Here is a 27,500-nt window from a genome sequence, read left to right as displayed (position 1 = left end):
AAAAGTGCTTTATTAAACATGTGAGCAGCTCGGTTTCCTGCCTCATCGACTTCTCAGACCGACTCATTTGTTTCTAAGTGGCTTCATTAAGCGATGTCAATTAACTAATGGAGCCAATTAGAGGTAATTAGCTTTAATTGACATCCATGAACTTGTTGTCACCGACTGATTTTTTAATGAGCTGTGAATAAATGAACATGAACTTTAGCACTATGTTAAATATCACAAGGAGAGAGACATTAAAAACTCATCAGACTCTGACACACACACACACACACACACACACACACACACACACACACACACACACACACACACACACACACACACACACTTACGTGGGTTACCGTCCTCATCCAGTTCGTCCATGTCCTCCGCCTGAGTGATCCAGTCCATGTAGCCGCACAGATCCTCCTCCATCTGCTGCCTCTCCCTCAGCTTCTGGAAATCTCCGCGAGCCTTCGCCTTCTCCCTCTCCTTACTGAACTCTCTGCAGCGTCCACACAACATTTAAATGTCATCAAAAAAGTGCTCGAAAAAAGTCCCTCCAGACCTGCGGAAATGTTCTCACGAATCAAATCGATCGGCAAACTTTTTGTGAAGTGAATTAGGAGCTTTTCAATCAACTGGAGAGAATAAACACAGCTGCACAACAAATACTGTTGCTAAGTATTGAGCATGGATGTAATACGCAGGTAAACAAAGAAGTTAAAGTTGCGGACTGGAAACTGTAGTCGCCTGAGTCAAAATGGAGAGAGGTTTTGCTCGGAGAGAATCACAAAACTAGTTGTAATCTGTCTTTCCCGTGCCTCTAGTCTCTAGAAGGAGGTGCTAACGTATAATGCACATGGGCTCAAACATGTATACGAAGAGCCATCTTGTCGAAGCCTGGATAGCTCAGACGGTAGAGCATCAGACTTTTACTCTGAGGGTCCAGGGTTCAAGTCCGGTTCAAGTGATACGTTATTGGGCAAATGAAGTCCTGACTGCAAGGACATCTACTGGTCTATCTTGGCGAGGTCGATAGTCTGCTTCTGGCCCTGTGATACCTTCATTTGCACTTAGCCATAGATATCTCTGTTTGTCACATCCCAAGTTGGACGTCTCTTGAATACATCATCCAGCAGATGGTTTTCTCGAAGTCTAGACGTCTAGAGCAGGGGTTCTCAAAGTGCGGCCCGCGGGCCAATGGCGGCCCTCGGAAATGTTTCTGGCGGCCCGCGATAGTTAACGTGACACGCTGAAATGCATGCGTTATATTTTAATCCTCCATGGTCGTATCTAGTAAGAATTAGAATGGAATTTAAGAATGGTAAAACTGCGCCCCCTGGGTTGTCATTCCTAAATTATGAATGACAGCTTGTGGAAAGTTTGCTCGACTACTGGTTGCATGGCAACTAGGCGTCTCGCGAGTTGCGGCAATTGGTTAGTACAATAAAGAAAGGATTTGTTTTGGAATTATTTTGTGTTCCGTTTTTTCTTGGGCGGCCCTCAATCCAATATTGGGTACCTACATTGGCCCTCACTCATCACAACTTTGAGAACCCCTGGTCTAGAGCATCAGACTTTTAATCTGAGGGTCCAGGGTTCAAGTCCCTGTTCAGGCGGTAAATATATTCTTCCAGCCTGGATACATCCAAGTTACTAATGCAAGTCTCTAAAGCCAGATTGCTTCGGACAACTACATTTACACTTAGCCACCGATGTCTCTTCAACACCACACATCCTTCTTTCACTCAAGAAGGAGGAGGACATCGTGTGATAGGATACTTTCCTCCAAAAGATGGTCTTCATGGAGCCTGGATAGCTCAGTCGGTAGAGCATCAGACTTTTAATCTGAGGGTTCAAGTCCCTGTTCGGCTTCATTAAACTCTATGAGCTGTGCTTCCAGACTGTCGGGGTACAAGCACACCACATCTACACGTCTTCAAAGCCCTATGTATTACACCTTACTTCATCGTTATTCTGATTCTGACTTAGCCATAGATGTCTTGGTTTGTCACATAACAAGTCCAATGGTGATGTGTCAGGATTTTCCAATGCTACACGCAAATCATGTTGATAGCTGATCCACTCCGGAGCAGGTTAGCCGCTCAGCATAAGTTACCATGGAGATCTAGCTAAAAAGAGAACCAGCGTCGTAGGACCGGAAACCCCGAGTTTTCCCTGAAGTTAGCCGGCTAAGCGAAAATCCGGCTTCGTAGTACAGGCCTCTGAAGGAAGGAGTTGCCATTTAATCATAAAAACACACGTTGTAACATTTTCAGAATGTTTAAAGACACGTTTTGTTTGTGTTGTGAGTGAAGACGAACCCGCTGAGGACTCCCAGAACCAGGTTGAGAACGAAGAATGACCCGAATACCACCAGACTGACAAAGTAAACCCACGGCAGCTCGAACCCAATGGCATCATTCATCTGCACAAAGAAAAGACAACATCTCTCGTCATGTACATCAAGGGACAAGGGACAATGAGAAGTTGTTAAAGGTCCCCCATTATACTGTTATTCATCAATGTATTACAGCTCTCAGATTTATACAGAGCCTGTCTCTGATTGGCTCCAAACACCAAACAGATCATTGCAGCATTACCCATAATCCCCTCTGTTTCAGGCCTGTTTCCAAAGTGCTGATTCTCTGTCTGTTACTTCAGATGAAAATAAGGAGCCCCTCCCCACGCCCCTCTGAGAGACATTTGGTTACAAAGAACTCAATGGAGCTCTAGAGGACATTCAGGTGATAAAGAGGGGGGGGGGGGTTACCTTGGTTGCTGATTGGCTAATGGTTGCTCAAGACAACAAATCGTTATGACATCATAAAGTGGCCAAAATCTGATCAGCTCATTTTCAGACAGGTTTTTATAGAAATGGATCAAAAAGAGAGAGAATATTTGTTCCTGAAACTTTCAGAGTCTCTTTCCACAGAGGGGACACATGTTGATGTAGAAGAGACATGAAGAAGAGGGGACACATGTTGATGTAGAAGAGACATGGAGAAGAGAGGACACATGTTGATGTCGAAGAGACATGAAGAAGAGGGGACACATGTTGATGTAGAAGAGACATGGAGAAGAGAGGACACATGTTGATGTCGAAGAGACATGAAGAAGAGGGGACACATGTTGATGTAGAAGAGACAAGAAGAGGGGACACATGTTGATGTAGAAGAGACATGAAGAAGAGGGGACACATGTTGATGTAGAAGAGACATGAAGAAGAGGGGACACATGTTGATGTAGAAGAGACATGAAGAAGAGGGGACACATGTTGATGTAGAAGAGACATGAAGAAGAGGGGACACATGTTGATGTAGAAGAGACATGGAGAAGAGGGGACACATGTTGATGTAGAAGAGACATGGAGAAGAGGGGACACATGTTGATGTAGAAGAGACATGGAGAAGAGGGGACACATGTTGATGTAGAAGAGACATGAAGAAGAGGGGACACATGTTGATGTAGAAGAGACATGGAGAAGAGGGGACACATGTTGATGTAGAAGAGACATGAAGAAGAGGGGACACATGTTGATGTAGAAGAGACATGAAGAAGAGGGGACACATGTTGATGTAGAAGAGACATGAAGAAGAGGGGACACATGTTGATGTAGAGGAGACACATGTTGATGTAGAAGAGACATGAAGAAGAGGGGACACATGTTGATGTAGAAGAGACATGGAGAAGAGGGGACACATGTTGATGTAGAAGAGACATGGAGAAGAGGGGACACATGTTGATGTAGAAGAGACATGGAGAAGAGGGGACACATGTTGATGTAGAAGAGACATGAAGAAGAGGGGACACATGTTGATGTAGAAGAGACATGGAGAAGAGGGGACACATGTTGATGTAGAAGAGACATGAAGAAGAGGGGACACATGTTGATGTAGAAGAGACATGAAGAAGAGGGGACACATGTTGATGTAGAAGAGACATGGAGAAGAGGAGACACATGTTGATGTAGAAGAGACATGGAGAAGAGGGACACATGTTGATGTAGAAGAGACAGAGAAGAGGGGACACATGTTGATGTAGAAGAGACAAGAAGAAGAGGGGACACATGTTGATGTAGAAGAGACATGAAGAAGAGGGGACACATGTTGATGTAGAAGAGACATGAAGAAGAGGGGACACATGTTGATGTAGAAGAGACATGAAGAAGAGGGGACACATGTTGATGTAGAAGAGACATGGAGAAGAGGGGACACATGTTGATGTAGAAGAGACATGGAGAAGAGGGGACACATGTTGATGTAGAAGAGACATGGAGAAGAGGGGACACATGTTGATGTAGAAGAGACATGGAGAAGAGGGGACACATGTTGATGTAGAAGAGACATGAAGAAGAGGGGACACATTTTGATGTAGAAGAGACATGAAGAAGAGGAGACACATGTTGATGTAGAAGAGACATGGAGAAGAGGGGACACATGTTGATGTAGAAGAGACAAGAAGAAGAGGGGGACACATGTTGATGTAGAAGAGACATGAAGAAGAGGGGACACATGTTGATGTAGAAGAGACATGGAGAAGAGGGGACACATGTTGATGTAGAAGAGACATGGAGAAGAGGGGACACATGTTGATGTAGAAGAGACATGGAGAAGAGGGGACACATGTTGATGTAGAAGAGACATGGAGAAGAGGGGACACATGTTGATGTAGAAGAGACATGAAGAAGAGGGGACACATGTTGATGTAGAAGAGACATGGAGAAGAGGGGACACATGTTGATGTAGAAGAGACATGAAGAAGAGGGGACACATGTTGATGTAGAAGAGACATGAAGAAGAGGGGACACATGTTGATGTAGAAGAGACATGAAGAAGAGGGGACACATGTTGATGTAGAAGAGACATGAAGAAGAGGGGACACATGTTGATGTAGAAGAGACATGAAGAAGAGGGGACACATGTTGATGTAGAAGAGACATGATGAAGAGGGGACACATGTTGATGTAGAGGAGACACATGTTGATGTAGAGGAGACATGAAGAAGAGGGGACACATGTTGATGTAGAAGAGACATGGAGAAGAGGGGACACATGTTGATGTAGAAGAGACATGGAGAAGAGGGGACACATGTTGATGTAGAAGAGACATGGAGAAGAGGGGACACATGTTGATGTAGAAGAGACATGGAGAAGAGGGGACACATGTTGATGTAGAAGAGACATGAAGAAGAGGGGACACATGTTGATGTAGAAGAGACATGAAGAAGAGGGGACACATTTTGATGTAGAAGAGACATGAAGAAGAGGAGACACATGTTGATGTAGAAGAGACATGGAGAAGAGGGGACACATGTTGATGTAGAAGAGACAAGAAGAAGAGGGGACACATGTTGATGTAGAAGAGACATGAAGAAGAGGGGACACATGTTGATGTAGAAGAGACATGGAGAAGAGGGGACACATGTTGATGTAGAAGAGACATGGAGAAGAGGGGACACATGTTGATGTAGAAGAGACATGGAGAAGAGGGGACACATGTTGATGTAGAAGAGACATGGAGAAGAGGGGACACATGTTGATGTAGAAGAGACATGAAGAAGAGGGGACACATGTTGATGTAGAAGAGACATGGAGAAGAGGGGACACATGTTGATGTAGAAGAGACATGAAGAAGAGGGGACACATGTTGATGTAGAAGAGACATGAAGAAGAGGGGACACATGTTGATGTAGAAGAGACATGAAGAAGAGGGGACACATGTTGATGTAGAAGAGACATGAAGAAGAGGGGACACATGTTGATGTAGAAGAGACATGAAGAAGAGGGGACACATGTTGATGTAGAGGAGACACATGTTGATGTAGAGGAGACATGAAGAAGAGGGGACACATGTTGATGTAGAAGAGACATGGAGAAGAGGGGACACATGTTGATGTAGAAGAGACATGAAGAAGAGGGGACACATGTTGATGTAGAAGAGACATGAAGAAGAGGGGACACATGTTGATGTAGAAGAGACATGATGAAGAGGGGACACATGTTGATGTAGAGGAGACACATGTTGATGTAGAGGAGACATGAAGAAGAGGGGACACATGTTGATGTAGAAGAGACATGGAGAAGAGGGGACACATGTTGATGTAGAAGAGACATGAAGAAGAGGGGACACATGTTGATGTAGAAGAGACATGATGAAGAGGGGACACATGTTGATGTAGAGGAGACACATGTTGATGTAGAGGAGACATGAAGAAGAGGGGACACGTGTTGAAGAAGAAGAGCCATGAAGAAGAGGGGACACGTGTTGATGTAGAAGAGACATGAAGAAGAGGGGACACGTGTTGATGTAGAAGAGACATGAAGAAGAGGGGACACATGTTGATGTAGAAGAGACATGAAGAAGAGGGGACACATGTTGATGGAGAAGAGACATGGAGAAGAGGGGACACATGTTGATGTAGAAGAGACATGAAGAAGAGGGGACACATGTTGATGTAGAAGAGATGTGAAGAAGAGGGGACACATGTTGATGTAGAAGAGACATGAAGAAGAGGGGACACATGTTGATGTAGAAGAGACATGAAGAAGAGGGGACACATGTTGATGTAGAAGAGATGTGAAGAAGAGGGGACACATGTTGATGTAGAAGAGACATGAAGAAGAGGGGACACATGTTGATGTAGAAGAGACATGGAGAAGAGGGGACACATGTTGATGTAGAAGAGACATGAAGAAGAGGGGACACATGTTGATGTAGAAGAGACATGAAGAAGAGGGGACACATGTTGATGTAGAAGAGACATGATGAAGAGGGGACACATGTTGATGTAGAGGAGACACATGTTGATGTAGAGGAGACATGAAGAAGAGGGGACACATGTTGATGTAGAAGAGACATGGAGAAGAGGGGACACATGTTGATGTAGAAGAGACATGGAGAAGAGGGGACACATGTTGATGTAGAAGAGACATGAAGAAGAGGGGACACATGTTGATGTAGAAGAGACATGAAGAAGAGGGGACACATGTTGATGTAGAAGAGACAGGAAGAAGAGGGGACACATGTTGATGTAGAAGAGACATGAAGAAGAGGGGACACATGTTGATGTAGAGGAGACACATGTTGATGTAGAGGAGACATGAAGAAGAGGGGACACATGTTGATGTAGAAGAGACATGGAGAAGAGGGGACACATGTTGATGTAGAAGAGACATGGAGAAGAGGGGACACATGTTGATGTAGAAGAGACATGGAGAAGAGGGGACACATGTTGATGTAGAAGAGACATGAAGAAGAGGGGACACATGTTGATGTAGAAGAGACATGGAGAAGAGGGGACACATGTTGATGTAGAAGAGACATGAAGAAGAGGGGACACATGTTGATGTAGAAGAGACATGAAGAAGAGGGGACACATGTTGATGTAGAAGAGACATGAAGAAGAGGGGACACATGTTGATGTAGAAGAGACATGATGAAGAGGGGACACATGTTGATGTAGAGGAGACACATGTTGATGTAGAGGAGACATGAAGAAGAGGGGACACGTGTTGATGAAGAAGAGGGGACACGTGTTGATGTAGAAGAGACATGAAGAAGAGGGGACACGTGTTGATGTAGAAGAGACATGAAGAAGAGGGGACACATGTTGATGTAGAAGAGACATGAAGAAGAGGGGACACATGTTGATGGAGAAGAGACATGAAGAAGAGGGGACACATGTTGATGTAGAAGAGACGTGAAGAAGAGGGGACACATGTTGATGTAGAAGAGACATGAAGAAGAGGGGACACGTGTTGATGTAGAAGAGACATGAAGAAGAGGGGACACATGTTGATGTATAAGAGACATGAAGAAGAGAGGACACATGTTGATGTAGAAGAGACATGAAGAAGAGGGGACACATGTTGATGTAGAAGAGACATGAAGAAGAGGGGACACATGTTGATGTAGAAGAGACATGAAGAAGAGGGGACACATGTTGATGTAGAAGAGACATGAAGAAGAGGGGACACATGTTGATGTAGAAGAGACATGAAGAAGAGGGGACACATGTTGATGTAGAAGAGACATGAGGAAGTGGATCTTGCGTAATAGGAGACCTTGAAACGAATGCGTCACAGCATGTTTTACCCAGTAGAGAACGTCGGTCCAGCCCTCCATGGTGATGCACTGGAACACCGTCAACATGGCGAAGAAGAAATTGTCGAAGTTTGTGATTCCTCCGTTGGGTCCGTCCCACCTCCCCCGACACTCTGAGGCGTTGTTGTTGCACTGCCGGCCGTTACCCAGGAACGCACACGGCACCGGGTCGTCCTCCACATACGTGTCTGAGAAACAGGTTTGGAACATAATTAACGATTTTTTTACTGCAGTGAAAGTTGCCAAAGAAATGTCGTTGTACTTTGTATGATAACAATAAAGATATATTCAATTCTAATAATAATAATAATACATCATATTTGTATAGCGCTTTTCATGAACTCAAACACGCTTAAATTAAGTACATTAAGTGGATACTAGTCCTTAAAATGCAACTTAAGTACTTCTACTACTAATTTCAGAGGGAAATATTGGACTTTCTACTGCACTGAAGGTACTTTTCAATCAAAATATGATCAATAATATACAAATACACATCTGCCCAGTAGTATAAAGTCAATACAATGAGCTCCACCTTTACCAGTTGCGACATTAAACTGATGAACAAAGTAATACATCAATAATTATAATAAATAATATAGTTGTTCTGAAAAAGACCTGCGCATTCTCTACTTTCATTTTGAGTTTATTTTCAAGTTCATCCTTTCTTTCTTTATCTCCTGTAGGATTCTTAATTTGCATCCTCATGGTTGAGTGCACTTACTTTGATCAAATTAAATGTAATGTTAGCCGTTGTAGTGTAACATGTACTTGATTCTTTGTAGTAGCAGGTCTTGTGCATGCGTCCGATGAAGAGCTCCAGACCGATGATGGCGTAGATGATGATGACGAAGAGTACCAGCAGAGCGATGTGGAGCAGGGGAACCATGGCCTTCATGATGGAGTTCAACACGATCTGTAAACCTGACACACACACAAAGCTTTACATGTGGGAAAGGACACAAAACACACACACATTGAGACTCTCTTCACACCTGAGCATGCCCCGATAAACATTCCTGATCTTGCAATATACTAATTTATATAAATAGTTATCACCGCAATAAACCGTATTTAATGTTGCCTTAGTTTAGATTATTTAATTTCATATTCTGTTCTTGTCCATATCCCATATTCTATTGACATGTATATAGTCTTTTTGCACTACTTGTTATGGACTCTGATCTGCATTGAACTCTGAAACAGGTGTTTAATGCAACATATATACATAATCATTTTAATGGCCAGCATGCACGAAAGGAAGCATCGCAGCAATTAGTATTGAAGACAAAAGGAAGACGTATTTTTGAAGATTTGGGAATATTACAGAAATTCATTTATGATACTTATTGCTGTGATGCTTCCTTTTGTGCATGCTGACCATTCAAATATGTCTTTCTTTGGTATTTTTGTATTTTATTATATATGTTGCATTGTTGGAGGAGCTCAGGTCAGAAGAATTTCATTGCCATTTCTACACTGTAGCTTTGTGCTTATGACCAGTGGCGGTTCTAGACCAATTTTACTGGGGGGGCCAGTCCCCTTAGTAAAATTGAGAGGGGCACAATAAAAGCTGGTTATAAAGATAAAGATACTATAAAGTAATTGTGTAAAATAAACATAAAATACAGTAATTGGTATTTGTTTTAGTACATTGAAGTTACAGTGCTTTGTTTCAGTAGTATTTTTCCTTTAGAGTATTTGTTTTATAACTTTAAGTGACAATTTAATAAAAAAACATAAACAGTATTTGCTAAGGTAATGAACGGTGTAATCTCCACTGGACATCCGGGTCTCTGATTTGATTTAGTTCCAATAAATCGTAATATTGTAACTTTGTTTTGGAGGGGGGACGCAGGGGGGTCCCTGGTCAGTGTTACCCCTAGATTCCACCGTGGCCACTCTAGTTAATGGGTGCTATTCCACCAGATGTGCCGCGTTACGGCTAGAAGCGTTACGGCTAGAAGCGTTACGGCTAGAAGCGTCCCAGAAGCATCTCGGCGCTGAGCTCCGCTAAAAATAGGATGCAAGTCTATTTTCGACGTGACGCGAGGCGTTGCATAGCGCCAGACAGGAAGTGGACCGGTCAGAGCATCCAGTCAATCCCCAAAATAAACTTATTGTGCAGACCCTATCCCTCCGTCGTCTTTCAAGTAGGAGGAAATGCCAGCGTACTCCTCCGGTTTACAGGCACTGTCTAAATTATATATATAGAATAATTATGATGATGAATGCATTTGTTACCACTAAAATACAGCAACACGTCTTTGATTCATGTCGTTTATAACTGGGATATTACAATTATTATTAACTCTGTCTGCACGCAAGACTCTGGAGAAGGTCGGACAAAAACCGCGGCGCAGACGGACCCGGTGGAATCTAGGGGTTAGGCACTGACCCCTGTTGGCCCCCCCTAGAACCGCCCCTGCATATAAAACCTTTGAATCTTTGAATCTTTTTCCTGTCCAGTGCACTTACTGGGGACTCCAGACACCAGCCTGAGGGGCCTCAGGACTCTGAAGGCTCTCAGAGCTTTGACGTCCAGACCTCCAGGTTTCCCCGGCACGTGATGAGTGGTCGCAACCTCACCAGACTTATGAGTCATCGTCTCTAAAACCACACTGAACAATCTGCATGGACAACAACAACAAAACAGAAGAAGAGAAAGTTAAAGATTCATCTCATCAGAAATGAACAGGAAGAAGTAGAAACACTCAATCATTACAATCTTTGAGAGTGATGTAGAACACAGGGTCATCTGCATAAAAGTGGAAGTAATTGTTATTAATAATAACAAGAATGCAGGGTTGTTGGTTGTTCCTAAAAGTACAATGGGAGCCAGAGCCTTTTCTTATCAAGCTCCACATTTGTGGAATCAGCTTCCAGTTTGTGTTCGGGCGGCAGACACCCTATCCGTTTTTAAGAGTGCGCTTAAGACCTTCCTTTTTGATAAAGCTTATAGTTAGGGCTGATTAGATTCAGCCCCTAGTTTTGCTGATATAGGCTTAAGTACTGGGCAGCAGATAAACCTGACCTCAGTGCTTTAAAGGTTTGTGTGGCTGCAGCTTTCGACAACTCTGGAAAATGGGAGGACTTGGACTGTGGCCTGGAGAAACCATTCATCTGCTACGGACGTGAGTAACATTCACAGCTACGTCAAAGCAAGTGATGATATTGAGTCTGCTGAAAAAGAAGACACCATAAACGTTGTGACTGATGAAGTTTGTTTGTGTTTCTAGCTGTTGTGCCTGTTTCAATGCAAGTGATAAAGGTGAGGGTGCAGAAACCAAACGGTGTGGATCTGAACGACCCCGCTTTTCTGGCTGCGATGTTGGTGGAGGTAAATCATGTTTTCTACTTTGATGCAAAAACATCACCAGAAAGGAAAGTCACATGACATGAGAACAAGAGACGAAAGAGGTAGGAAACACATACATAACTATTAAAGAATAATTAATTAAACGAAAGAAAATGCAGTAAATGAATTTCAATATGAATGAAATGGACCAAGATGACCATGAATGAAATTCTATATCAATTATACTTTCAATACTTTGGCCACAAATAACAGGACCCAAGCATTTAGTAAGAAGACGTGTAAATATGTGCAGAAGTAAAGAGCAGAAACTTAGCCACATGCCACCAAATGCATTAGGAACATGTACAAATACTATTCCATAACCTGAGGTAAGCCTTTACACTGGAAGACATAAGGGGAACAGCTACCATTTCAGATGAGTGAGCTAAAGAGAGATCATCTGTTTTTACTGGAACGATAATGAGTTTTTGTGTCTCAGGCGAAAAAGAACCTAAGGGCCCAGGGATTGGACGACAACGTCCAAGTGGCCTGGAGAAAGCAGCCGGATGGACACGTCTTCCACAAGGAGGAGGAGAAGAGGGATGAGCTCTAAAGCTGAATTGCTGTGTGTGATTTTTATCAGAGAAAAGTGCATTTCTTTCCTCAAAGTCCTCGTGTTACAGAATTCAGCTGCAACAATGATCTGAATAATCTATCAGTAGCGAGATAAGATAAGGGTTGTAATGTTTTCTATATGGTTTTGAAGTTAATATGTTTGGGGTGTAAATGTTCATGTATCTGCTTGACCTTCGGAAAATTGGATTTATTTTCCTATTTTGTGACTTTTTATATGTTTCTTTCAGATAAAATATAATAAGACATTTTAAAATAATATAAGATTTAATAGAGGGCAACTTCATAAAGTTGGGAAGCATGGGCAGAGCAGGAAATAATTAGCAAGTTTGATTTAAAATCGCTTAGTTCTGTGATTCTGTGAATAATTTTAAAACACATGCAATTTGTCTCTAAAATCTGTCAATACATAATAGTATCAGCAGTTCTAGCAGCACAGGTCAGTCAGTTTTGTACAGACTGAAATATCTAAAAACAACTATTGGTTGTGCTTTGAATAAGATGTACTGTTAGCATTAGTAGCATTTAGCTAAATCCAGGGTTAGGGTTGGAGAGATTTCACCATCCTTCAGCATCGATACAAAAACAAAGAGAGGAAACACCAGAGGTGGGAAGTAGTGGAGTACAAATACTGCGTTACTGTACTTAAGTACATTTTTCTGGTATCAGTACTTTACTCCACTACTTATTTTTCTGACGACTTTTTACTTTGTCTTCTTACATTTTGAACACAAATACCTGTACTTTCTACTTCTTACATGTTGAACTCAAATACCTGTACTTTCTACTTCTTACATGTTGAACTCAAATACCTGTACTTTCTACTTCTCACATGTTGAACTCAAATACCTGTACTTTCTACTTCTTACATGTTGAACACAAATACCTGTACTTTCTACTTCTTACATGTTGAACTCAAATACCTGTACTTTCTACTTCTTACATGTTGAACACAAATACCTGTACTTTCTACTTCTTACATGTTGAACACAAATACCTGTACTTTCTACTTCTCACATGTTGAACACAAATACCTGTACTTTCTACTTCTTACATGTTGAACTCAAATACCTGTACTTTCTACTTCTTACATGTTGAACACAAATACCTGTACTTTCTACTTCTTACATTTTGAACACAAATACCTGTACTTTCTACTTCTCACATGTTGAACACTAATACCTGTACTTTCTACTTCTTACATGTTGAACTCAAATACCTGTACTTTCTACTTCTTACATGTTGAACTCAAATACCTGTACTTTCTACTTCTCACATGTTGAACACAAATACCTGTACTTTCTACTTCTCACATGTTGAACTCAAATACCTGTACTTTCTACTTCTCACATGTTGAACACAAATACCTGTACTTTCTACTTCTTACATGTTGAACACAAATACCTGTACTTTCTACTTCTTACATGTTGAACTCAAATACCTGTACTTTCTACTTCTTACATGTTGAACTCAAATACCTGTACTTTCTACTTCTCACATGTTGAACTCAAATACCTGTACTTTCTACTTCTCACATGTTGAACTCAAATACCTGTACTTTCTACTTCTTACATGTTGAACACAAATACCTGTACTTTCTACTTCTCACATGTTGAACACAAATACCTGTACTTTCTACTTCTCACATGTTGAACACAAATACCTGTACTTTCTACTTCTTACATGTTGAACACAAATACCTGTACTTTCTACTTCTTACATGTTGAACTCAAATACCTGTACTTTCTACTTCTTACATGTTGAACTCAAATACCTGTACTTTCTACTTCTCACATGTTGAACTCAAATACCTGTACTTTCTACTTCTCACATGTTGAACTCAAATACCTGTACTTTCTACTTCTTACATGTTGAACACAAATACCTGTACTTTCTACTTCTTACATTTTGAACACAAATACCTGTACTTTCTACTTCTTACATGTTGAACACAAATACCTGTACTTTCTACTTCTTACATGTTGAACTCAAATACCTGTACTTTCTACTTCTCACATGTTGAACTCAAATACCTGTACTTTCTACTTCTTACATGTTGAACCCAAATACCTGTACTTTCTACTTCTTACATGTTGAACACAAATACCTGTACTTTCTACTTCTTACATGTTGAACACAAATACCTGTACTTTCTACTTCTCACATGTTGAACTCAAATACCTGTACTTTCTACTTCTCACATGTTGAACTCAAATACCTGTACTTTCTACTTCTTACATGTTGAACACAAATACCTGTACTTTCTATTTCTTACATTTTGAACACAAATACCTGTACTTTCTACTTCTTACATGTTGAACACAAATACCTGTACTTTCTACTTCTTACATGTTGAACACAAATACCTGTACTTTCTACTTCTTACATGTTGAACTCAAATACCTGTACTTTCTACTTCTCACATGTTGAACTCAAATACCTGTACTTTCTACTTCTTACATGTTGAACACAAATACCTGTACTTTCTACTTCTTACATGTTGAACACAAATACCTGTACTTTCTACTTCTTACATGTTGAACTCAAATACCTGTACTTTCTACTTCTCACATGTTGAACTCAAATACCTGTACTTTCTACTTCTTAGGCCTACATGTTGAACACAAATACCTGTACTTTCTACTTCTTACATGTTGAACACAAATACCTGTACTTTATACTTCTTACATGTTGAACTCAAATACCTGTACTTTCTACTTCTTACATGTTGAATTCAAATACCTGTACTTTCTACTTCTTACATGTTGAACACAAATACCTGTACTTTCTACTTCTTACATGTTGAACACAAATACCTGTACTTTCTACTTCTTACATGTTGAACTCAAATACCTGTACTTTCTACTTCTCTCATGTTGAACTCAAATACCTGTACTTTCTACTTCTTACATGTTGAACTCAAATACCTGTACTTTCTACTTCTCACATGTTGAACTCAAATACCTGTACTTTCTACTTCTTACATTCTGAACTCAAATACCTGTACTTTCTACTTCTCTCATGTTGAACTCAAATACCTGTACTTTCTACTTCTCTCATTTCCCAAACAGCTGGTTCCTTTAGTCTGAATGTGTGTTGGTGCGTGATCATTATTCTTTAGAGTCATTGCGTGCCTATTGATTGGAACACGATCCGTGTATCCATCACTTCCTGGTCTTCTCTAAAGAAGAGGGACCAATGGAAACGTTGTCATGTTGCCGTTGTTCAGCATGGAAACATTCATTAGCTAACAATGACATTATTGTTCTATTAATATAAAGGGAGGTCAGGTACTCTTTAAAACAGCTGCTATCTATGGGTACTTTTTAATTAAGTACATTTCAAAGCCCATACTTCTTTACTTTTACTTGAGTAAAGAAGTTAAGTCAGTACTTCTACTTTTATCAGAGTATTTTTAAACACGAGTATCTGTACTTCTACTTGAGTAAAGGATGTGTGTACTCTTGCCCTCTCTAGGAAACACTGAACTCCTGAAAGAAGCCCCTCTCTGTCCCACCTACAACAGCCTCTCAGGATTATCATCTCCCATAGTAATGGGGACTGGGCCGTCCTCAGGGCAGTAACCATGACAACAGGCTTAATCATCACCCCCCCCCCGGTCCAGAGTCACCGTCCCGCAGCGAGGACATTAACCAACATGGAGGACGAAGACCGAGGACCTGCAGGACTCACTGAGACCTCGGCCGGTGACTCCAACACTGACCAGTTGTAGTATGAGCCATTATACAAAAATACTTTGTCTCCAATGTCTCTGTTTTTTATATTTGATGCTAGTTCAGTTATTTTAGTTTGTTGTAGTTTCTAGGGTACCCTGCTGTCTTCATTGTCAAATGTTGTCAAGTTATCGTCAATATTTCCTGCAGATATTTACAACCCGGTATCACGGCAAGACGTGAACATGTGAGGATTTACCATGCTGGGAGACGCGAAGATGTCACGATTTCGTCCCTTCAAACGTGACAGTTACACGGTATTGTTAACATGGCCCAACCAGTGGAGAAATACCCGGAAATGTCAAGCGAATGCTCTACCCCGACGGTCGGTTGTTATTGTCAATATTAATATAATAATGATTTATTTACATTAAAGTATTTCGTGAGGCCTTCTAAAATGTTTTTAAATATAACTACGGTTCTAGTTGAAGAGTTTGTAAATTAACACGAACCGAAGCTGTTGCCTGGCAACGCAATCGCACAACTTCACGTCCGTTAATTCCACAAACACACGCATGGATTAACATCGATTTAATACATTAATGTAGCTTTTGTTTCTGCTAAAAGAGGTGTCGACCAGCTGGGGCAACAAGAATCAAGTGTGACTATTAAAAAATAAATCATTATTATATTAATATTGACAATAACAACCGACCGTCGTGGTAGCATTTGCTTGGCATTTCCGGGTATTTCTCCACAGGTTGGGCCATGTTAACAATACCGTGTAACTGTCACGTTTGAAGGGACGAAATCGTGACATCTTCGCGTCTCACAGCATGGTAAATCATCACATGTTCACGTCTTGCTGCGATACTGGGTTGGATATTTAACATTTTAACCTAGCTTGTTTGGACCAGTTCTTCCTAGATATTTGTGTTGTTTTGGCTGATGTAAACACAGCAATTGCACTCGGATGCAAAGTAAACAAGAGGACAAAGATCGCCGATAGATAATGGTAATTTTCTTTTTTTTCATTCCTATGAGTATCAATCATTATACAGTACAAATTACAAAGAATCCGATAGAAGATAATGAATTAATCAACTGAAAATCCAAGGAAGTTGTAAATTAAATATATTGAGTGGAAAAAATAACCATGAGATTTAAATATCATGTTCATATCTGAGACGAAAGACATGAAAATGGGGGAGGCATAAAACACACACCTTTAATTATGATCCTCCAGATAAATGTGACAATCAATGTTGATTGAATCTGTTAAAGATATCTTATCTCTGTCCTTAGACCCGTACGGCGCACAAGTAAGAATACCCCTAAAGAAACTATACAATCAACGAGGGTAGTTGTCAGTGTTCTTATTAACGCAATGAAATATATATTTTTTATATGCAATACGAGCTGCTTATGCTCAATAATTAAATTCGAATTAAATTAAAACTTCCCAGTAATATTGTTGATTAAGTAGAGACCAAATACGATCTCTCGGTCTTTGTACTAAGCAGCAGGAATGTTGTTGATAATTTGCCTTACTTGACATTGCACACTCTACGTTCTGACTATTTTTGCATTTACAAATTGCAAGGTTTATGCTGAAATGATATACTCTTATTCATGCTTATTTATTTCTCTTTGGTGTGAATGTGTCTGTAGTGTATCAGAGATTCATGACAAGTTAAAGACAAGAGAAAGAAAGGCAGACATCCACAGAAACAGAGCGTGGGATAAAAATCTGTTTCACTGCATGACTGTGTTTGTGTCGTGACATCCGAAGTTTATTATTGGAGGTTAAATGTGTATATTTAGAGCGGTAGTTATAGTGTGCAGTGAGCACAGTCAGCTGTCACATGCGCTCAACCCAAAACCCCTAAAAGGAGATAAATGAAGGCCTCGCTGCGGGGTTTGTTCCTGCGCTGCCCACCGGACAGGAAGCTGTTGAGTTTACAGCAGTCAGATCCGATTTACTGCGGCAACTCTTCGAACACGACTTCCACAACAAAGAGACTCAACAAAGAGTGGGCAGCCGAGGATAAGAACCAAACAACTGGGATCTAGAGAAGAACCAGAGTCTGACGCTGGGTTCAAACTCAAAGTGTTGTGTGAGTCTGCTCACAGGGGCGCCGTAAGGGGGTGGAAAGTTAGGATGATTCTAAGGGCCCGTGACTGACAGGGGCCCCAAATAATGTAAGAACATTAAGAAAAAATGTTTAAGTAACCTTTCATCAATCATCAATAATTAACATTAATATCACGTCATATTGATGATGTATTCACTAAACTTATGATTCATTTAACTTATTTTCTTCCAAAAGTTAATTATCCAAAGCATCGAACACCCCCCTCTATTTACATGTAATGGTTTGGTCCTGCCTCCAAACGGGTGTGGTTAGCATGGTGCTTGGTTGGCGTGGCCTGGGTCTTGTGGTGGGGCCCAATGTGATATCTTTTCATGGGGCCCAAAATCCCTGGCGGCGTCCCTGCTCACATGAGAAGAGCATTTCATCCGCTCAGCAAGCGATATTTCTTCTCTGCTGGAAAAACCTCCTCGAGCCAGCGTGACAACAACTCTGAGATGTTAAATGCAGCATTACAAAATATATACACTTTATTTCTAATGACTGTTTCATATTTGATGCTATGTTGGTAACAAGTGTCCTGCTTTCTGTTCTTCCTGCTTATTTGGAATGCTTTCAATGAAAACAAAATAAACATTTATTAACCCTTTTGTCGCAAAAACAACCATATTGCTTGAAAAATACAATTAAACATGAGAACAAGAGAAGTATGTGGCATTATGCTCATATCAGAGCTAATTTTAAAAGGCTGGGCTCTAATTAAGTGAAATGTAGATGATTGTATTCTACAAATCTTCTTGTCACACTCACTCTCTGTTGTCTGACAAATTAAACAGGTAGACTATGCAATTCATAAAGCAAAGCCACAAACATTAGTGACACTATTTCCCCTTTCACACCAACGCGGTTCCAGGGCCGGTTCGGAGCTGGAGCCTGAAAAGCACCGTTTTGTCCTGTTCACACCGCAACGGAGCCGCCTCTAAGCTCCGGAATTGTCGGTCGAGAAGCAAAGAGGGGCAGGGGGCAGGGGCGGGATCAACCTCATGAACAACAACAAAAAGCCCACGTTTTATGCAGTTTGTACACAAAGCAAACAGAGCAAAACCAATATGAGTAGCGCTTCAATACAATCGGCCGTTGTTGTTGTCGATGTGAGGGGTTTCCGCGCAGTTTGGCTTTATGAAGCAGGCACGTAAATGGTTACGTCATGATGCAAACGATGACGCAAAGATGCAGCACCACTCGGGCTCTGGGCGGTGAGAACAAAGCGGGGACTGAAAAGAAAAAACGGTTCCGAACCAGAAAAGCTCTAGCACGGAGCTGGAACGGGAACCGCGTTGGTGTGAAAGGGGCAAGATGTTTCAAGTAAATAAAGTCGATGGCTTTTTAGAGGAGTAGGAAAAAATACAAATAAACAGTTAACATAAACCCATATCACAGTGGAATGGGTTATATCTATAAAATATTATTAGAATACCCAATATAAAGTGTTTAAAAATAAGTTTGTAGGGTAATAGTAGATTATCCGTATGTTTTCTTGCCATTCGGCTGATAAGATAAAATAAGATAAGATGAACCTTTATTAATCCCCGAGGGGAAATTCAGTTGTACAAAGCAGCAACAGGGTAAGCGTGAAAAAAACAGTAGAGCAAAGATTCACACAGATCAATACAATCTAAAATAAAATCAAGGAAATAAGGATAATAATAATAAAAGACTAATAAGTAAAATAACTGTCAGCATATATACATATTTGGTCATCATCTGAGTTATAAAGTGCAGAATAAGTTAAAGTGACAAGTTAACATGGGTTGTGGAAACAGTGTATATTTATGACCAGTGATTTAATTTGATTTCTTTTTCCTATTTAACCCCTTATTGTGCAGCCTGATGGCTCCAGGCACAAAGGACTGTCCGAGGCGCTTGGTGCGTTGTCGTGGAGGGATGAGTCTGTGGCTGAACGTAAAACGAAAATAGACCAGACCTCATTTAAAACGTTGAAAATCACAAGTTCTGTCCTATGTGATTAGCCCATCGTTTTTTCCCAAAATCGCAGTGCTTCAGCATCAAATGTTAACCCAGGGTAAAGACAAAAGCCGTTTCTGGAGCGAGAAACAGTCTGTTTTTCAGAGTAAGGCCACGTTTACACGGAGATGGAACGGGTTGTATCCGCTACAGTTCTCTATCGTATGGACGGTTCGTTCACACGAGGCCGTAACGGAACCGCGGAAACAGAGCCCTCAAACGATAACGGGTCCCAAGGTGGGTAGACCTGCGGACGGAACGCTCTGGGGGGCCAAACGGCTCCGTGTGTACGCCCTATACGCCATAGCCCCGCTGCTCACCCAAATCTACAGCTCCTCTACCATCAGCTCCTAGTGGACATAGAGAACTACATGAACTACATGTTGCTAAATCCACCGCGGAGAATAAACAGAAGGGCAACCATGGCAACCATGCTCGGGAGGTCTTATTCGCTGCTTTTGGTGTATTTTGAGGTGAAAGTACAGCGCCACTTACAGGCCCGGCATATGTACTACAGCGGGTCGAGCGGTCTCGTGTGGACGGACACGTTTATTGAGCCGATTCCGTGTGGACGGAAGCCTTTTTTGATATCGAATTTTTTAGTTTTCCGTGTGAACGGAGCCTAAATGTTCCACAATAGGAAACCTGCATGTTTCTACAGAATCAACCACTCAAAAGAGATCCAGCACCAAAAGAAACCAACGTCTTAAAACAGAGACAACATCTCAAGAGGGAACCAATGTGTGTTTTCTCACCCCACGATAACGATGACGAAATCCAGTAAATTCCAGCCGTTGCGGATGTAGGAGCTTGGGTGCATCACCAGACCGTACGCCAAGATCTTCAGGAAGGTCTCTATGGTGAAGATGACGAGGAAGATGTACTCCACTTGTTCCTGAACACAGAGAATATGTTCTATTAACACTGAGGAACATCACAATGTCTGTGTAGAGAGGACATTGAACCACTGGATAACAAACAGTATGTTGGAGGAAGATGTACTTACAACTACTGATCAGAATAATAACGTATTAACTGGTTTCAACTGGACAGGAAGAGGATGAAAAACTGTGCATTGGAGTAAAAAGTACAATATTTACCTCTAAAATGAAGTGGAGTAAAAGCATAAAGTAGCAGAAAATTGAAATACTCAAATAAAATACAAGTAGTAGTATATATATTTTGTTATATAGTTTATATATGTTTTTGTAAACAAAATGCTCTCTAAAAGGAGGTTTGAATTCTAGAGGACATTTATACGGTTTTACATAATACATGTGTGTGTGTGTGTGTGTGTGTGTGTGTGTGTGTGTGTGTGTGTGTGTGTGTGTGTGTGTGTGTGTGTGTGTGTGTGTGTGTGTGTGTGTGTGTGCGTGCGTGTGTGCGTGTGTGTGCGTGCGTGCGTGCGTGCGTGCGTGTGTGCGTGTGTGTGTGTGTGTGACCTGGTAAACGTGGATGTGGAGAATTTGTGAGCATTTCAGAGGATTACCAATCTGTCATCATCCCTGTTCCACACACACACACACACACACATACACATGTACACACGTGTCTGTTTTACTATGCTTGCGGGGACTCTCATCGACATAATGCATTCCCTGCCCCCAACCATCTAACCGTCACACGAAGATATCTAAAGACAACCCTTCACCTTCACCTCAGGATCAACATCTTAACTCTGTGCAGCAGATTGATGAAGGGAGGACTTCTCTTCGTAAACATGTCCTCACAACGGTCTTAAACTCAAACAGGTCCTCACACTGCACGGTGCACACACACATTCAATTATTAACAAAAATTGCCAATCTGCCCTTTTCTGCATTCGAGCCGTTTCTTATCTAACATCCTCTGCACTGCATAGGACGTTTTTAGTAGAGTTGGAGAATTCATATTTATTTATCGAATGCAAGAGCAAGCCATTTTGCTTTATATCATCTGCCCATTTCACGGCTTTGTATCTTTAGCGCCATTTCACCTCACTCCATGCCAACATCGACGTGGATTCCCCAAAAGGTAATGAACTTCGCAGGCATAAGTTAAACATCTTGAACAGTCAGACAGGAAAGCAGACACAGTTGTCCCAAGCACAAGCACAAGGAGACCATAACGCTTGCAGCATATCAAGTTGCCTGGAACATCGCACAAGGAAAAAAAGCCATACAACGAAGGGAAGTGTGTTAAAAACAACCCGGTATCAACATTAGATTAGATTACTTTAGATTAGATTACTTTATTGTCATTACAAAAATGCAAGCACAGTGTAACGAAATTAAGGAGGGTCTAACAAGAGTGCAAAACAGTCAGTTACATACACAATTATCAGAAGTATGTTAAAAATAAAGGTAAATAGATGGGAAATAAGAATAAATACACAGATAATAGTAAATACAGTGAATACAGAATTGCGCTTCAGCACAGCACACGACAACAACTAGGCAGTATGGGACGGCGTGGGGTTCATTGTCAGCCGTCTGACTGCTGAAGGGAAGAAGCTGTGCGTAGTCCTGTTGGTTCTACCCGGGAGGCTGCGGTAGCGTGTCCCAGAGCGGCTGCCGTGTTGAGCGATCTTCACCACCCTCTGCAGTGTTTTCGTGTCCTTGACCGTGCAGTTACCGTACCACACTGATATGCAGGTGGAGAGGATGCTCTCGATGGAGCAACGGTAGAAGTTCATTAGCACCTGGGAGGATAGGCGGAGTTTTGCCAGTTTCCTCAGGAAGAAGATGCGCTTGTGAGCCTGCTTGACTAGGGCTGAGGTGTTGGTGGTCCAGGAGAGGTCCTCCGTGATGTGGACTCCCAGGAACTTGAAGCCGGTGACCCGCTCAACCTCTTCTCCACTAAGATGGACTGGGGAGTGCGTGCCGTCTTCGTTCCTTCTGAAGTCCACAATGACCTCTTTCGTCTTCTTGGTGTTGAGCCAGGTTGTTGTTAGCGCACCACTCTGCCAGATGCTCAACCTCTTCCCTGACTGTTCCATGTGTTGCTTTATCTGTTGTGATGTATTCTCTTTTATTGTGATGTAATGTGTTTGTATGTGTTTAAATTACATGTACAGCACTTTGGCTCGACCAAAATCGTTTTTAAATGTGTTCTATAAATAAAATTTGATTTGATTTGATGTCCCTGTATGCCGTCTCGTCATTATTGCTGACCACTGTAGTGTCGTCTGCAAACGTAACGATGGTGTTTGAGCCGTGTACGGGTTTGCAGTCATGTGTGAAGAGGGAATAGAGCACTTAACACACAGCCCTGTGGGAGACCAGCGCTAAGGATGAGATTAGAGGATGTGAGCTTGTCTATTCTAACATGCTGGGGTCTGTTTGTGAGAAAGGCCAGTATCCAGTTGCAGAGGGAGGGGTCGATGCCAAGGTCACTGAGCTTGGTAATCAGTTTTGAAGGAATGATGGTGTTGAATTCCGAGCTAAAGTCAATGAACAGGAATCGTATGTGTTGCTCTGATCCAGATGGCAGAGGGCAGGGTGTAGTGCTGTGGAGATGGCGTCATCCGTACTCCTGTTCTGACGATAGGCAAACTGGTAGGGGTCAAGTGTGGGTGGGAGGCATGATTTAAGCCGAGCCAGGACCAGCCTCTCGAAACACTTCATGATGGTCGATGTAAGTGCCACGGGTCGGTAGTCGTTAAGGCTTGTTGGAGAGGCGTGTTGGGGAACAGGCACAATGAATGGAGGTGTATTTGAAGCACGTGGGGACTTTTTCTTGGGCCACGGACAGGTTAAAGATGTCAGTCAGGACCAGAGGTTGCGCTAGACTTTTTAGCTGCCCGTCATTTAGACGGACAGGATCGTAACATTTCCGTCAAAATCCATTATTACCCGTCGGTCTGTACACAACTGACGGGGGAGAGCACGCTCGTTCGTGAACTGTCAACGGGGGGGGGCGCTCGTGAACTGTTAGCGCCGGTGTTATGTATGCCCACTGCACCTCGTGGGAGCGCGCCACAGCGTAAAGCATAAACTCCCAGACATTTCAATGATTTGTACGGCAAAGTTAGGTCTGGAAACGATTTCATTTCCTTTTTGGCGGCCATCCATAACAAGGCAAGGCAAGGCAAGGCAAGTTTATTTCTATAGCACCTTTCAGCACCAGGCAATTCAAAGTGCTTTACAAAATTGAAAGACATTCAGACAAAGGCATTTAAAAACAGTAAAAGATAATAAAAGAAACATTAAAAGAAAAACAAAAAATTAAAGACATTAAGAAAATGGCAATTCAAATCAGTCATTAAAAAGAAAAGCTAATAAAATAAACATTAAAAGATAAAAGTTACAGTGCAGTCTAAGATATGAATAGTTCAATTCTTTCGGTTCTTGATTTTTAATTTATTCACAGAACCTCCCTTTGGAAATCCGAACATTTCCGTCCCGATTGTTAATTTAGACTGATTGTTTTCACCATGTTTTGCTCGCATGAGATCCACAATCGGACCCTCAGGAGGGTGTACTAGCCCCCTACTCTGCTTTGCGTTCCATAACAAAGTCTTTAAGTGTTACCTGAACACCCCGCGTTACCAAAACACTATGTTTCACCCGTCGGTGATGTGATACTTGTTCCTCAGTACAACTCACCCAAAAACTGATCGTAAACCCTGGCTACGATGGATATCCCAAATATCCTACTTTCGAGCAGTCCCTCTCATAAATGTCATGGAGTTTAATTACGTTTTACATTTAAAACATTAAAAAAAACAAGACATAACACCGGAGCCCTGCTGCGCTGTTCTGAGTTTGTTCTAATCCGTCAAAATGACGGACTGCTTTCAGATTTTTCCATCATTGTTAAAAAAAATCCGTCATAGACGGAATATATTCGGTTAACGCGACCTCTGGTAAGGACCCTGGTCAGCTGCTCAGCACAAGAGCTGAGTACACGTCCGGGGATGCCATCGGGGCCAGCGGCCTTACGTGTGTTTGTCCTGCTCAGTTCAGCATGCACATCTGAGGTGGAGAGTGTGAGGGGCAGATGGTCTGCAGGGAGAGTGGCCCTCGTGGCTACCTCATGATTGACCCTGTCAAAACGAGCATACAAATAATTAAGCTCATCTGGAAGAGAGGGGTCAGTGGACAGGGGGAGGCCCGGGTGGGTTTGAAGTCTGTGATGGTCTGTAACCCCTGCCACATGCGTCGGGGGTCAGAGGTGTTAAAGTGCTCCTCAATCTTTAGCTTGTGGCAGTGCTTCGCCCTTTTGATGCCCCGTTTCAGCTCAGCCCTGGCTAGACGGTAGTCCTGCGCGTCTCCTGACCTGAAGGCGGTGTCACGTGCCTTCAGCAGTTGGCGGACCTTCCCATCCATCCATGGCTTCTGATTAGGGAATATTTTGATCTGTTCGGTGGTGGTGGCATCACTGATGTAGGTGTTGATGCAATCCAAAACAGAAGAGGTGTATGCGTCAATGTCTACTTGGGAATCCATAGTGGTAGTTACAGCGAAGTAGTTCCAGTTGGTGATGTGAAGCTGATGCTGTACATTGGACTCTGCTCCCTCAGGCCAGACTTTCACTGTCTTGACCGAGGGCTTGACTCGTCTGATAAGGGGGTGGTATTTGGGTAGAAGGAACAGTGAGATGTGGTCTGACTGACCCAGATGGGGGAGAGGTATTGGTATATACATGATCCAGGGTCTTATCTCCTCTTGTGGGAGTGATTGAAATCTCCAGCCATGATGAAGACAGACTCCGGGTGTAATGTCTGTTGCGTGCTCATGGCTACATGCAGTTCCTTCATAGCTAGCTTAGCATTAGCATCGGGTGGTATATAGGCTGCAATTGTAATGATGGAAGTGAATTCTCTGGGCAGATAGAAGGGTCTGGATTTAACCATGAGAAATTCTAGGTCGGCAGAACAGTGCCTGGTAATGGTGCTGTTGTCTGTACACCAGGAGTTGTTGACATAAATGCACAGTCCTCCTCCGCGCACAGTCAGCTGTTCTGTCCGAACGGGTGCAGTGAAGGCCTAGTAACGCGAGCGTGCTATCAGGAACGCCGTCATGCAGCCATGGCTCTGTGGATATGGAGGGATGAAACCCTCTTATATGTCACGCACATGCAGAGCACACAGCACACACAGTGACATTTGTATCTACAGATAAATATTAAGCCTGACAAAGTACTTAACGTCTAATATATTGCTTTCCTGCAATGTTAACTATGTTTAAGCACTTATTTTAACAGATATTATACATATGTATTATACTCTTATAAGATGTATGTAGATAGTATAAGAAATGTACAGAATGACAGCTTAATGGTGGAGGTATACACATATTGATAGATGTCTTGTAATGCACTGTTGAGGAACCTGCAACCCAAGTTTTTCATTCAGTGCAGAACTACACCGTAGTTGTGTAGGCCTATATGATATGTCAATAAACCTTAGAAAATCATGAAATCTTGAAAGGGATGTGCAAAATAGTCATTATATACAGTCTTTAATTAACTATTAGTAGAGAATAACGAGTAATGAATATACTTTATAGGGATCCTATTAATATCTAATAATAAAATAATGAAATTCAATAACATGCTTTAACCACCAGGTGTCTCTTTATATCATCTGTGCACCTTTATGGTGTAAATACAGCCTATCTACCAATTGGATCAAATATAAAAGTCAGCCGAATTAGTGTTGATACTGCAAGGAGAAATGTAAGATGTTGTTTAACTGCTGATATTTATGATCCACGTCACGTTTTCAGTTTTGGCTGCAGGTCTACCAGTTTGTCGAGAAGTCTTCTCATCAGGGCTCTATAAACTACGGCAGATGTGTAATATTTAATGCAGCCGAACCGTGTATTACAATGCCGTTATGTGATGACTTTCAAAGAGAAAAGCAAGCACAAAAAAAAATCGGATTTCACATTTAATTAAACATCAAATCCCAGCATGCATTGCGGCTAAACTATCCAATCATCGAGCTGAGGATCTTGCCTACGTCTGTTTCCGGTTTCGTTTATGACGGATGTATTTTGTTATACACACATTCCTTCACATTTAAATTTAAATTTACATTAAAGTATTTCGTGAGGCCTTCTAACATGTTTTTAAATATAACTACGGTTGTAGTTGAAGAGTTTGTAAATTAACATGAACCGAAGCTGTTGCCTGGCAACGCAATCGCACAACGTCAGGTCCGTTAATTCCACAACCACCCGCACACATGGATTAACATCGATTTAATACATTAATGTAGCCTTTGTTTCTGCTAAAAGAGGTGTCGACCAGCTGGGGCAACAAGAACATCGTCGTAATCGAGTGTAACTATTAAAAAAATAAATCGTTATTATATTAATATTGACAATAACCACCGACCGTCGGGGTAGCATTTTCTTGGCATTTCCGGGTATTTCTCCACTGGTTAACAATACAGTGTAACTGTCACGTTTGAAGGGACGAAATCGTGACATCTTCACGTCTCCCAGCATGGTAAATCCTCACATGTTCACGTCTTGCCGTGATACCGGGTTGGTTAAAAAATAACTCAATGAAGTGGAAATCCTGTCTCCAGAAAAAAAAAACGGTGGTATCAGATGTCAAACTGTCCCTGTCACACTGTTGATCACAGAATAACGGACATTAACAACAACATTGAATTGTGTGATGCTATGGTAGGGTGTGTCTTTGAGTGTGTGTGCCTGTGTGTATGATGTGGCTCTTTGCAGTAATATAGTAA

At 41.8% G+C, this 27,500-nt stretch overlaps 1 protein-coding gene across 1 annotated transcript in view; it reads right to left on the bottom strand.

Annotated features, from left to right (window-relative positions):
* The window catches only part of LOC117449591 (voltage-dependent L-type calcium channel subunit alpha-1F-like), a 49,434-nt gene that overhangs the window by 2,130 nt on the left and 19,804 nt on the right, over positions 1-27,500 (bottom strand). Inside the window, exons 5-10 of the mRNA XM_034087353.2 lie at positions 20,572-20,711; positions 10,572-10,723; positions 8,865-9,017; positions 8,085-8,281; positions 2,313-2,416; positions 339-490 (exon numbers count right to left, since the gene is read on the bottom strand). Coding sequence (XP_033943244.2) covers positions 339-490; positions 2,313-2,416; positions 8,085-8,281; positions 8,865-9,017; positions 10,572-10,723; positions 20,572-20,711 — 898 coding nt within the window. The remainder of the gene's footprint in view (positions 1-338; positions 491-2,312; positions 2,417-8,084; positions 8,282-8,864; positions 9,018-10,571; positions 10,724-20,571; positions 20,712-27,500) is intronic.

This window comes from Pseudochaenichthys georgianus, chromosome 7 (assembly GCF_902827115.2).
Source record: "Pseudochaenichthys georgianus chromosome 7, fPseGeo1.2, whole genome shotgun sequence".
Classification (NCBI taxonomy): Eukaryota; Metazoa; Chordata; class Actinopteri; order Perciformes; family Channichthyidae; genus Pseudochaenichthys; species Pseudochaenichthys georgianus.
This window is presented reverse-complemented; position numbering and strand designations above follow the sequence as displayed.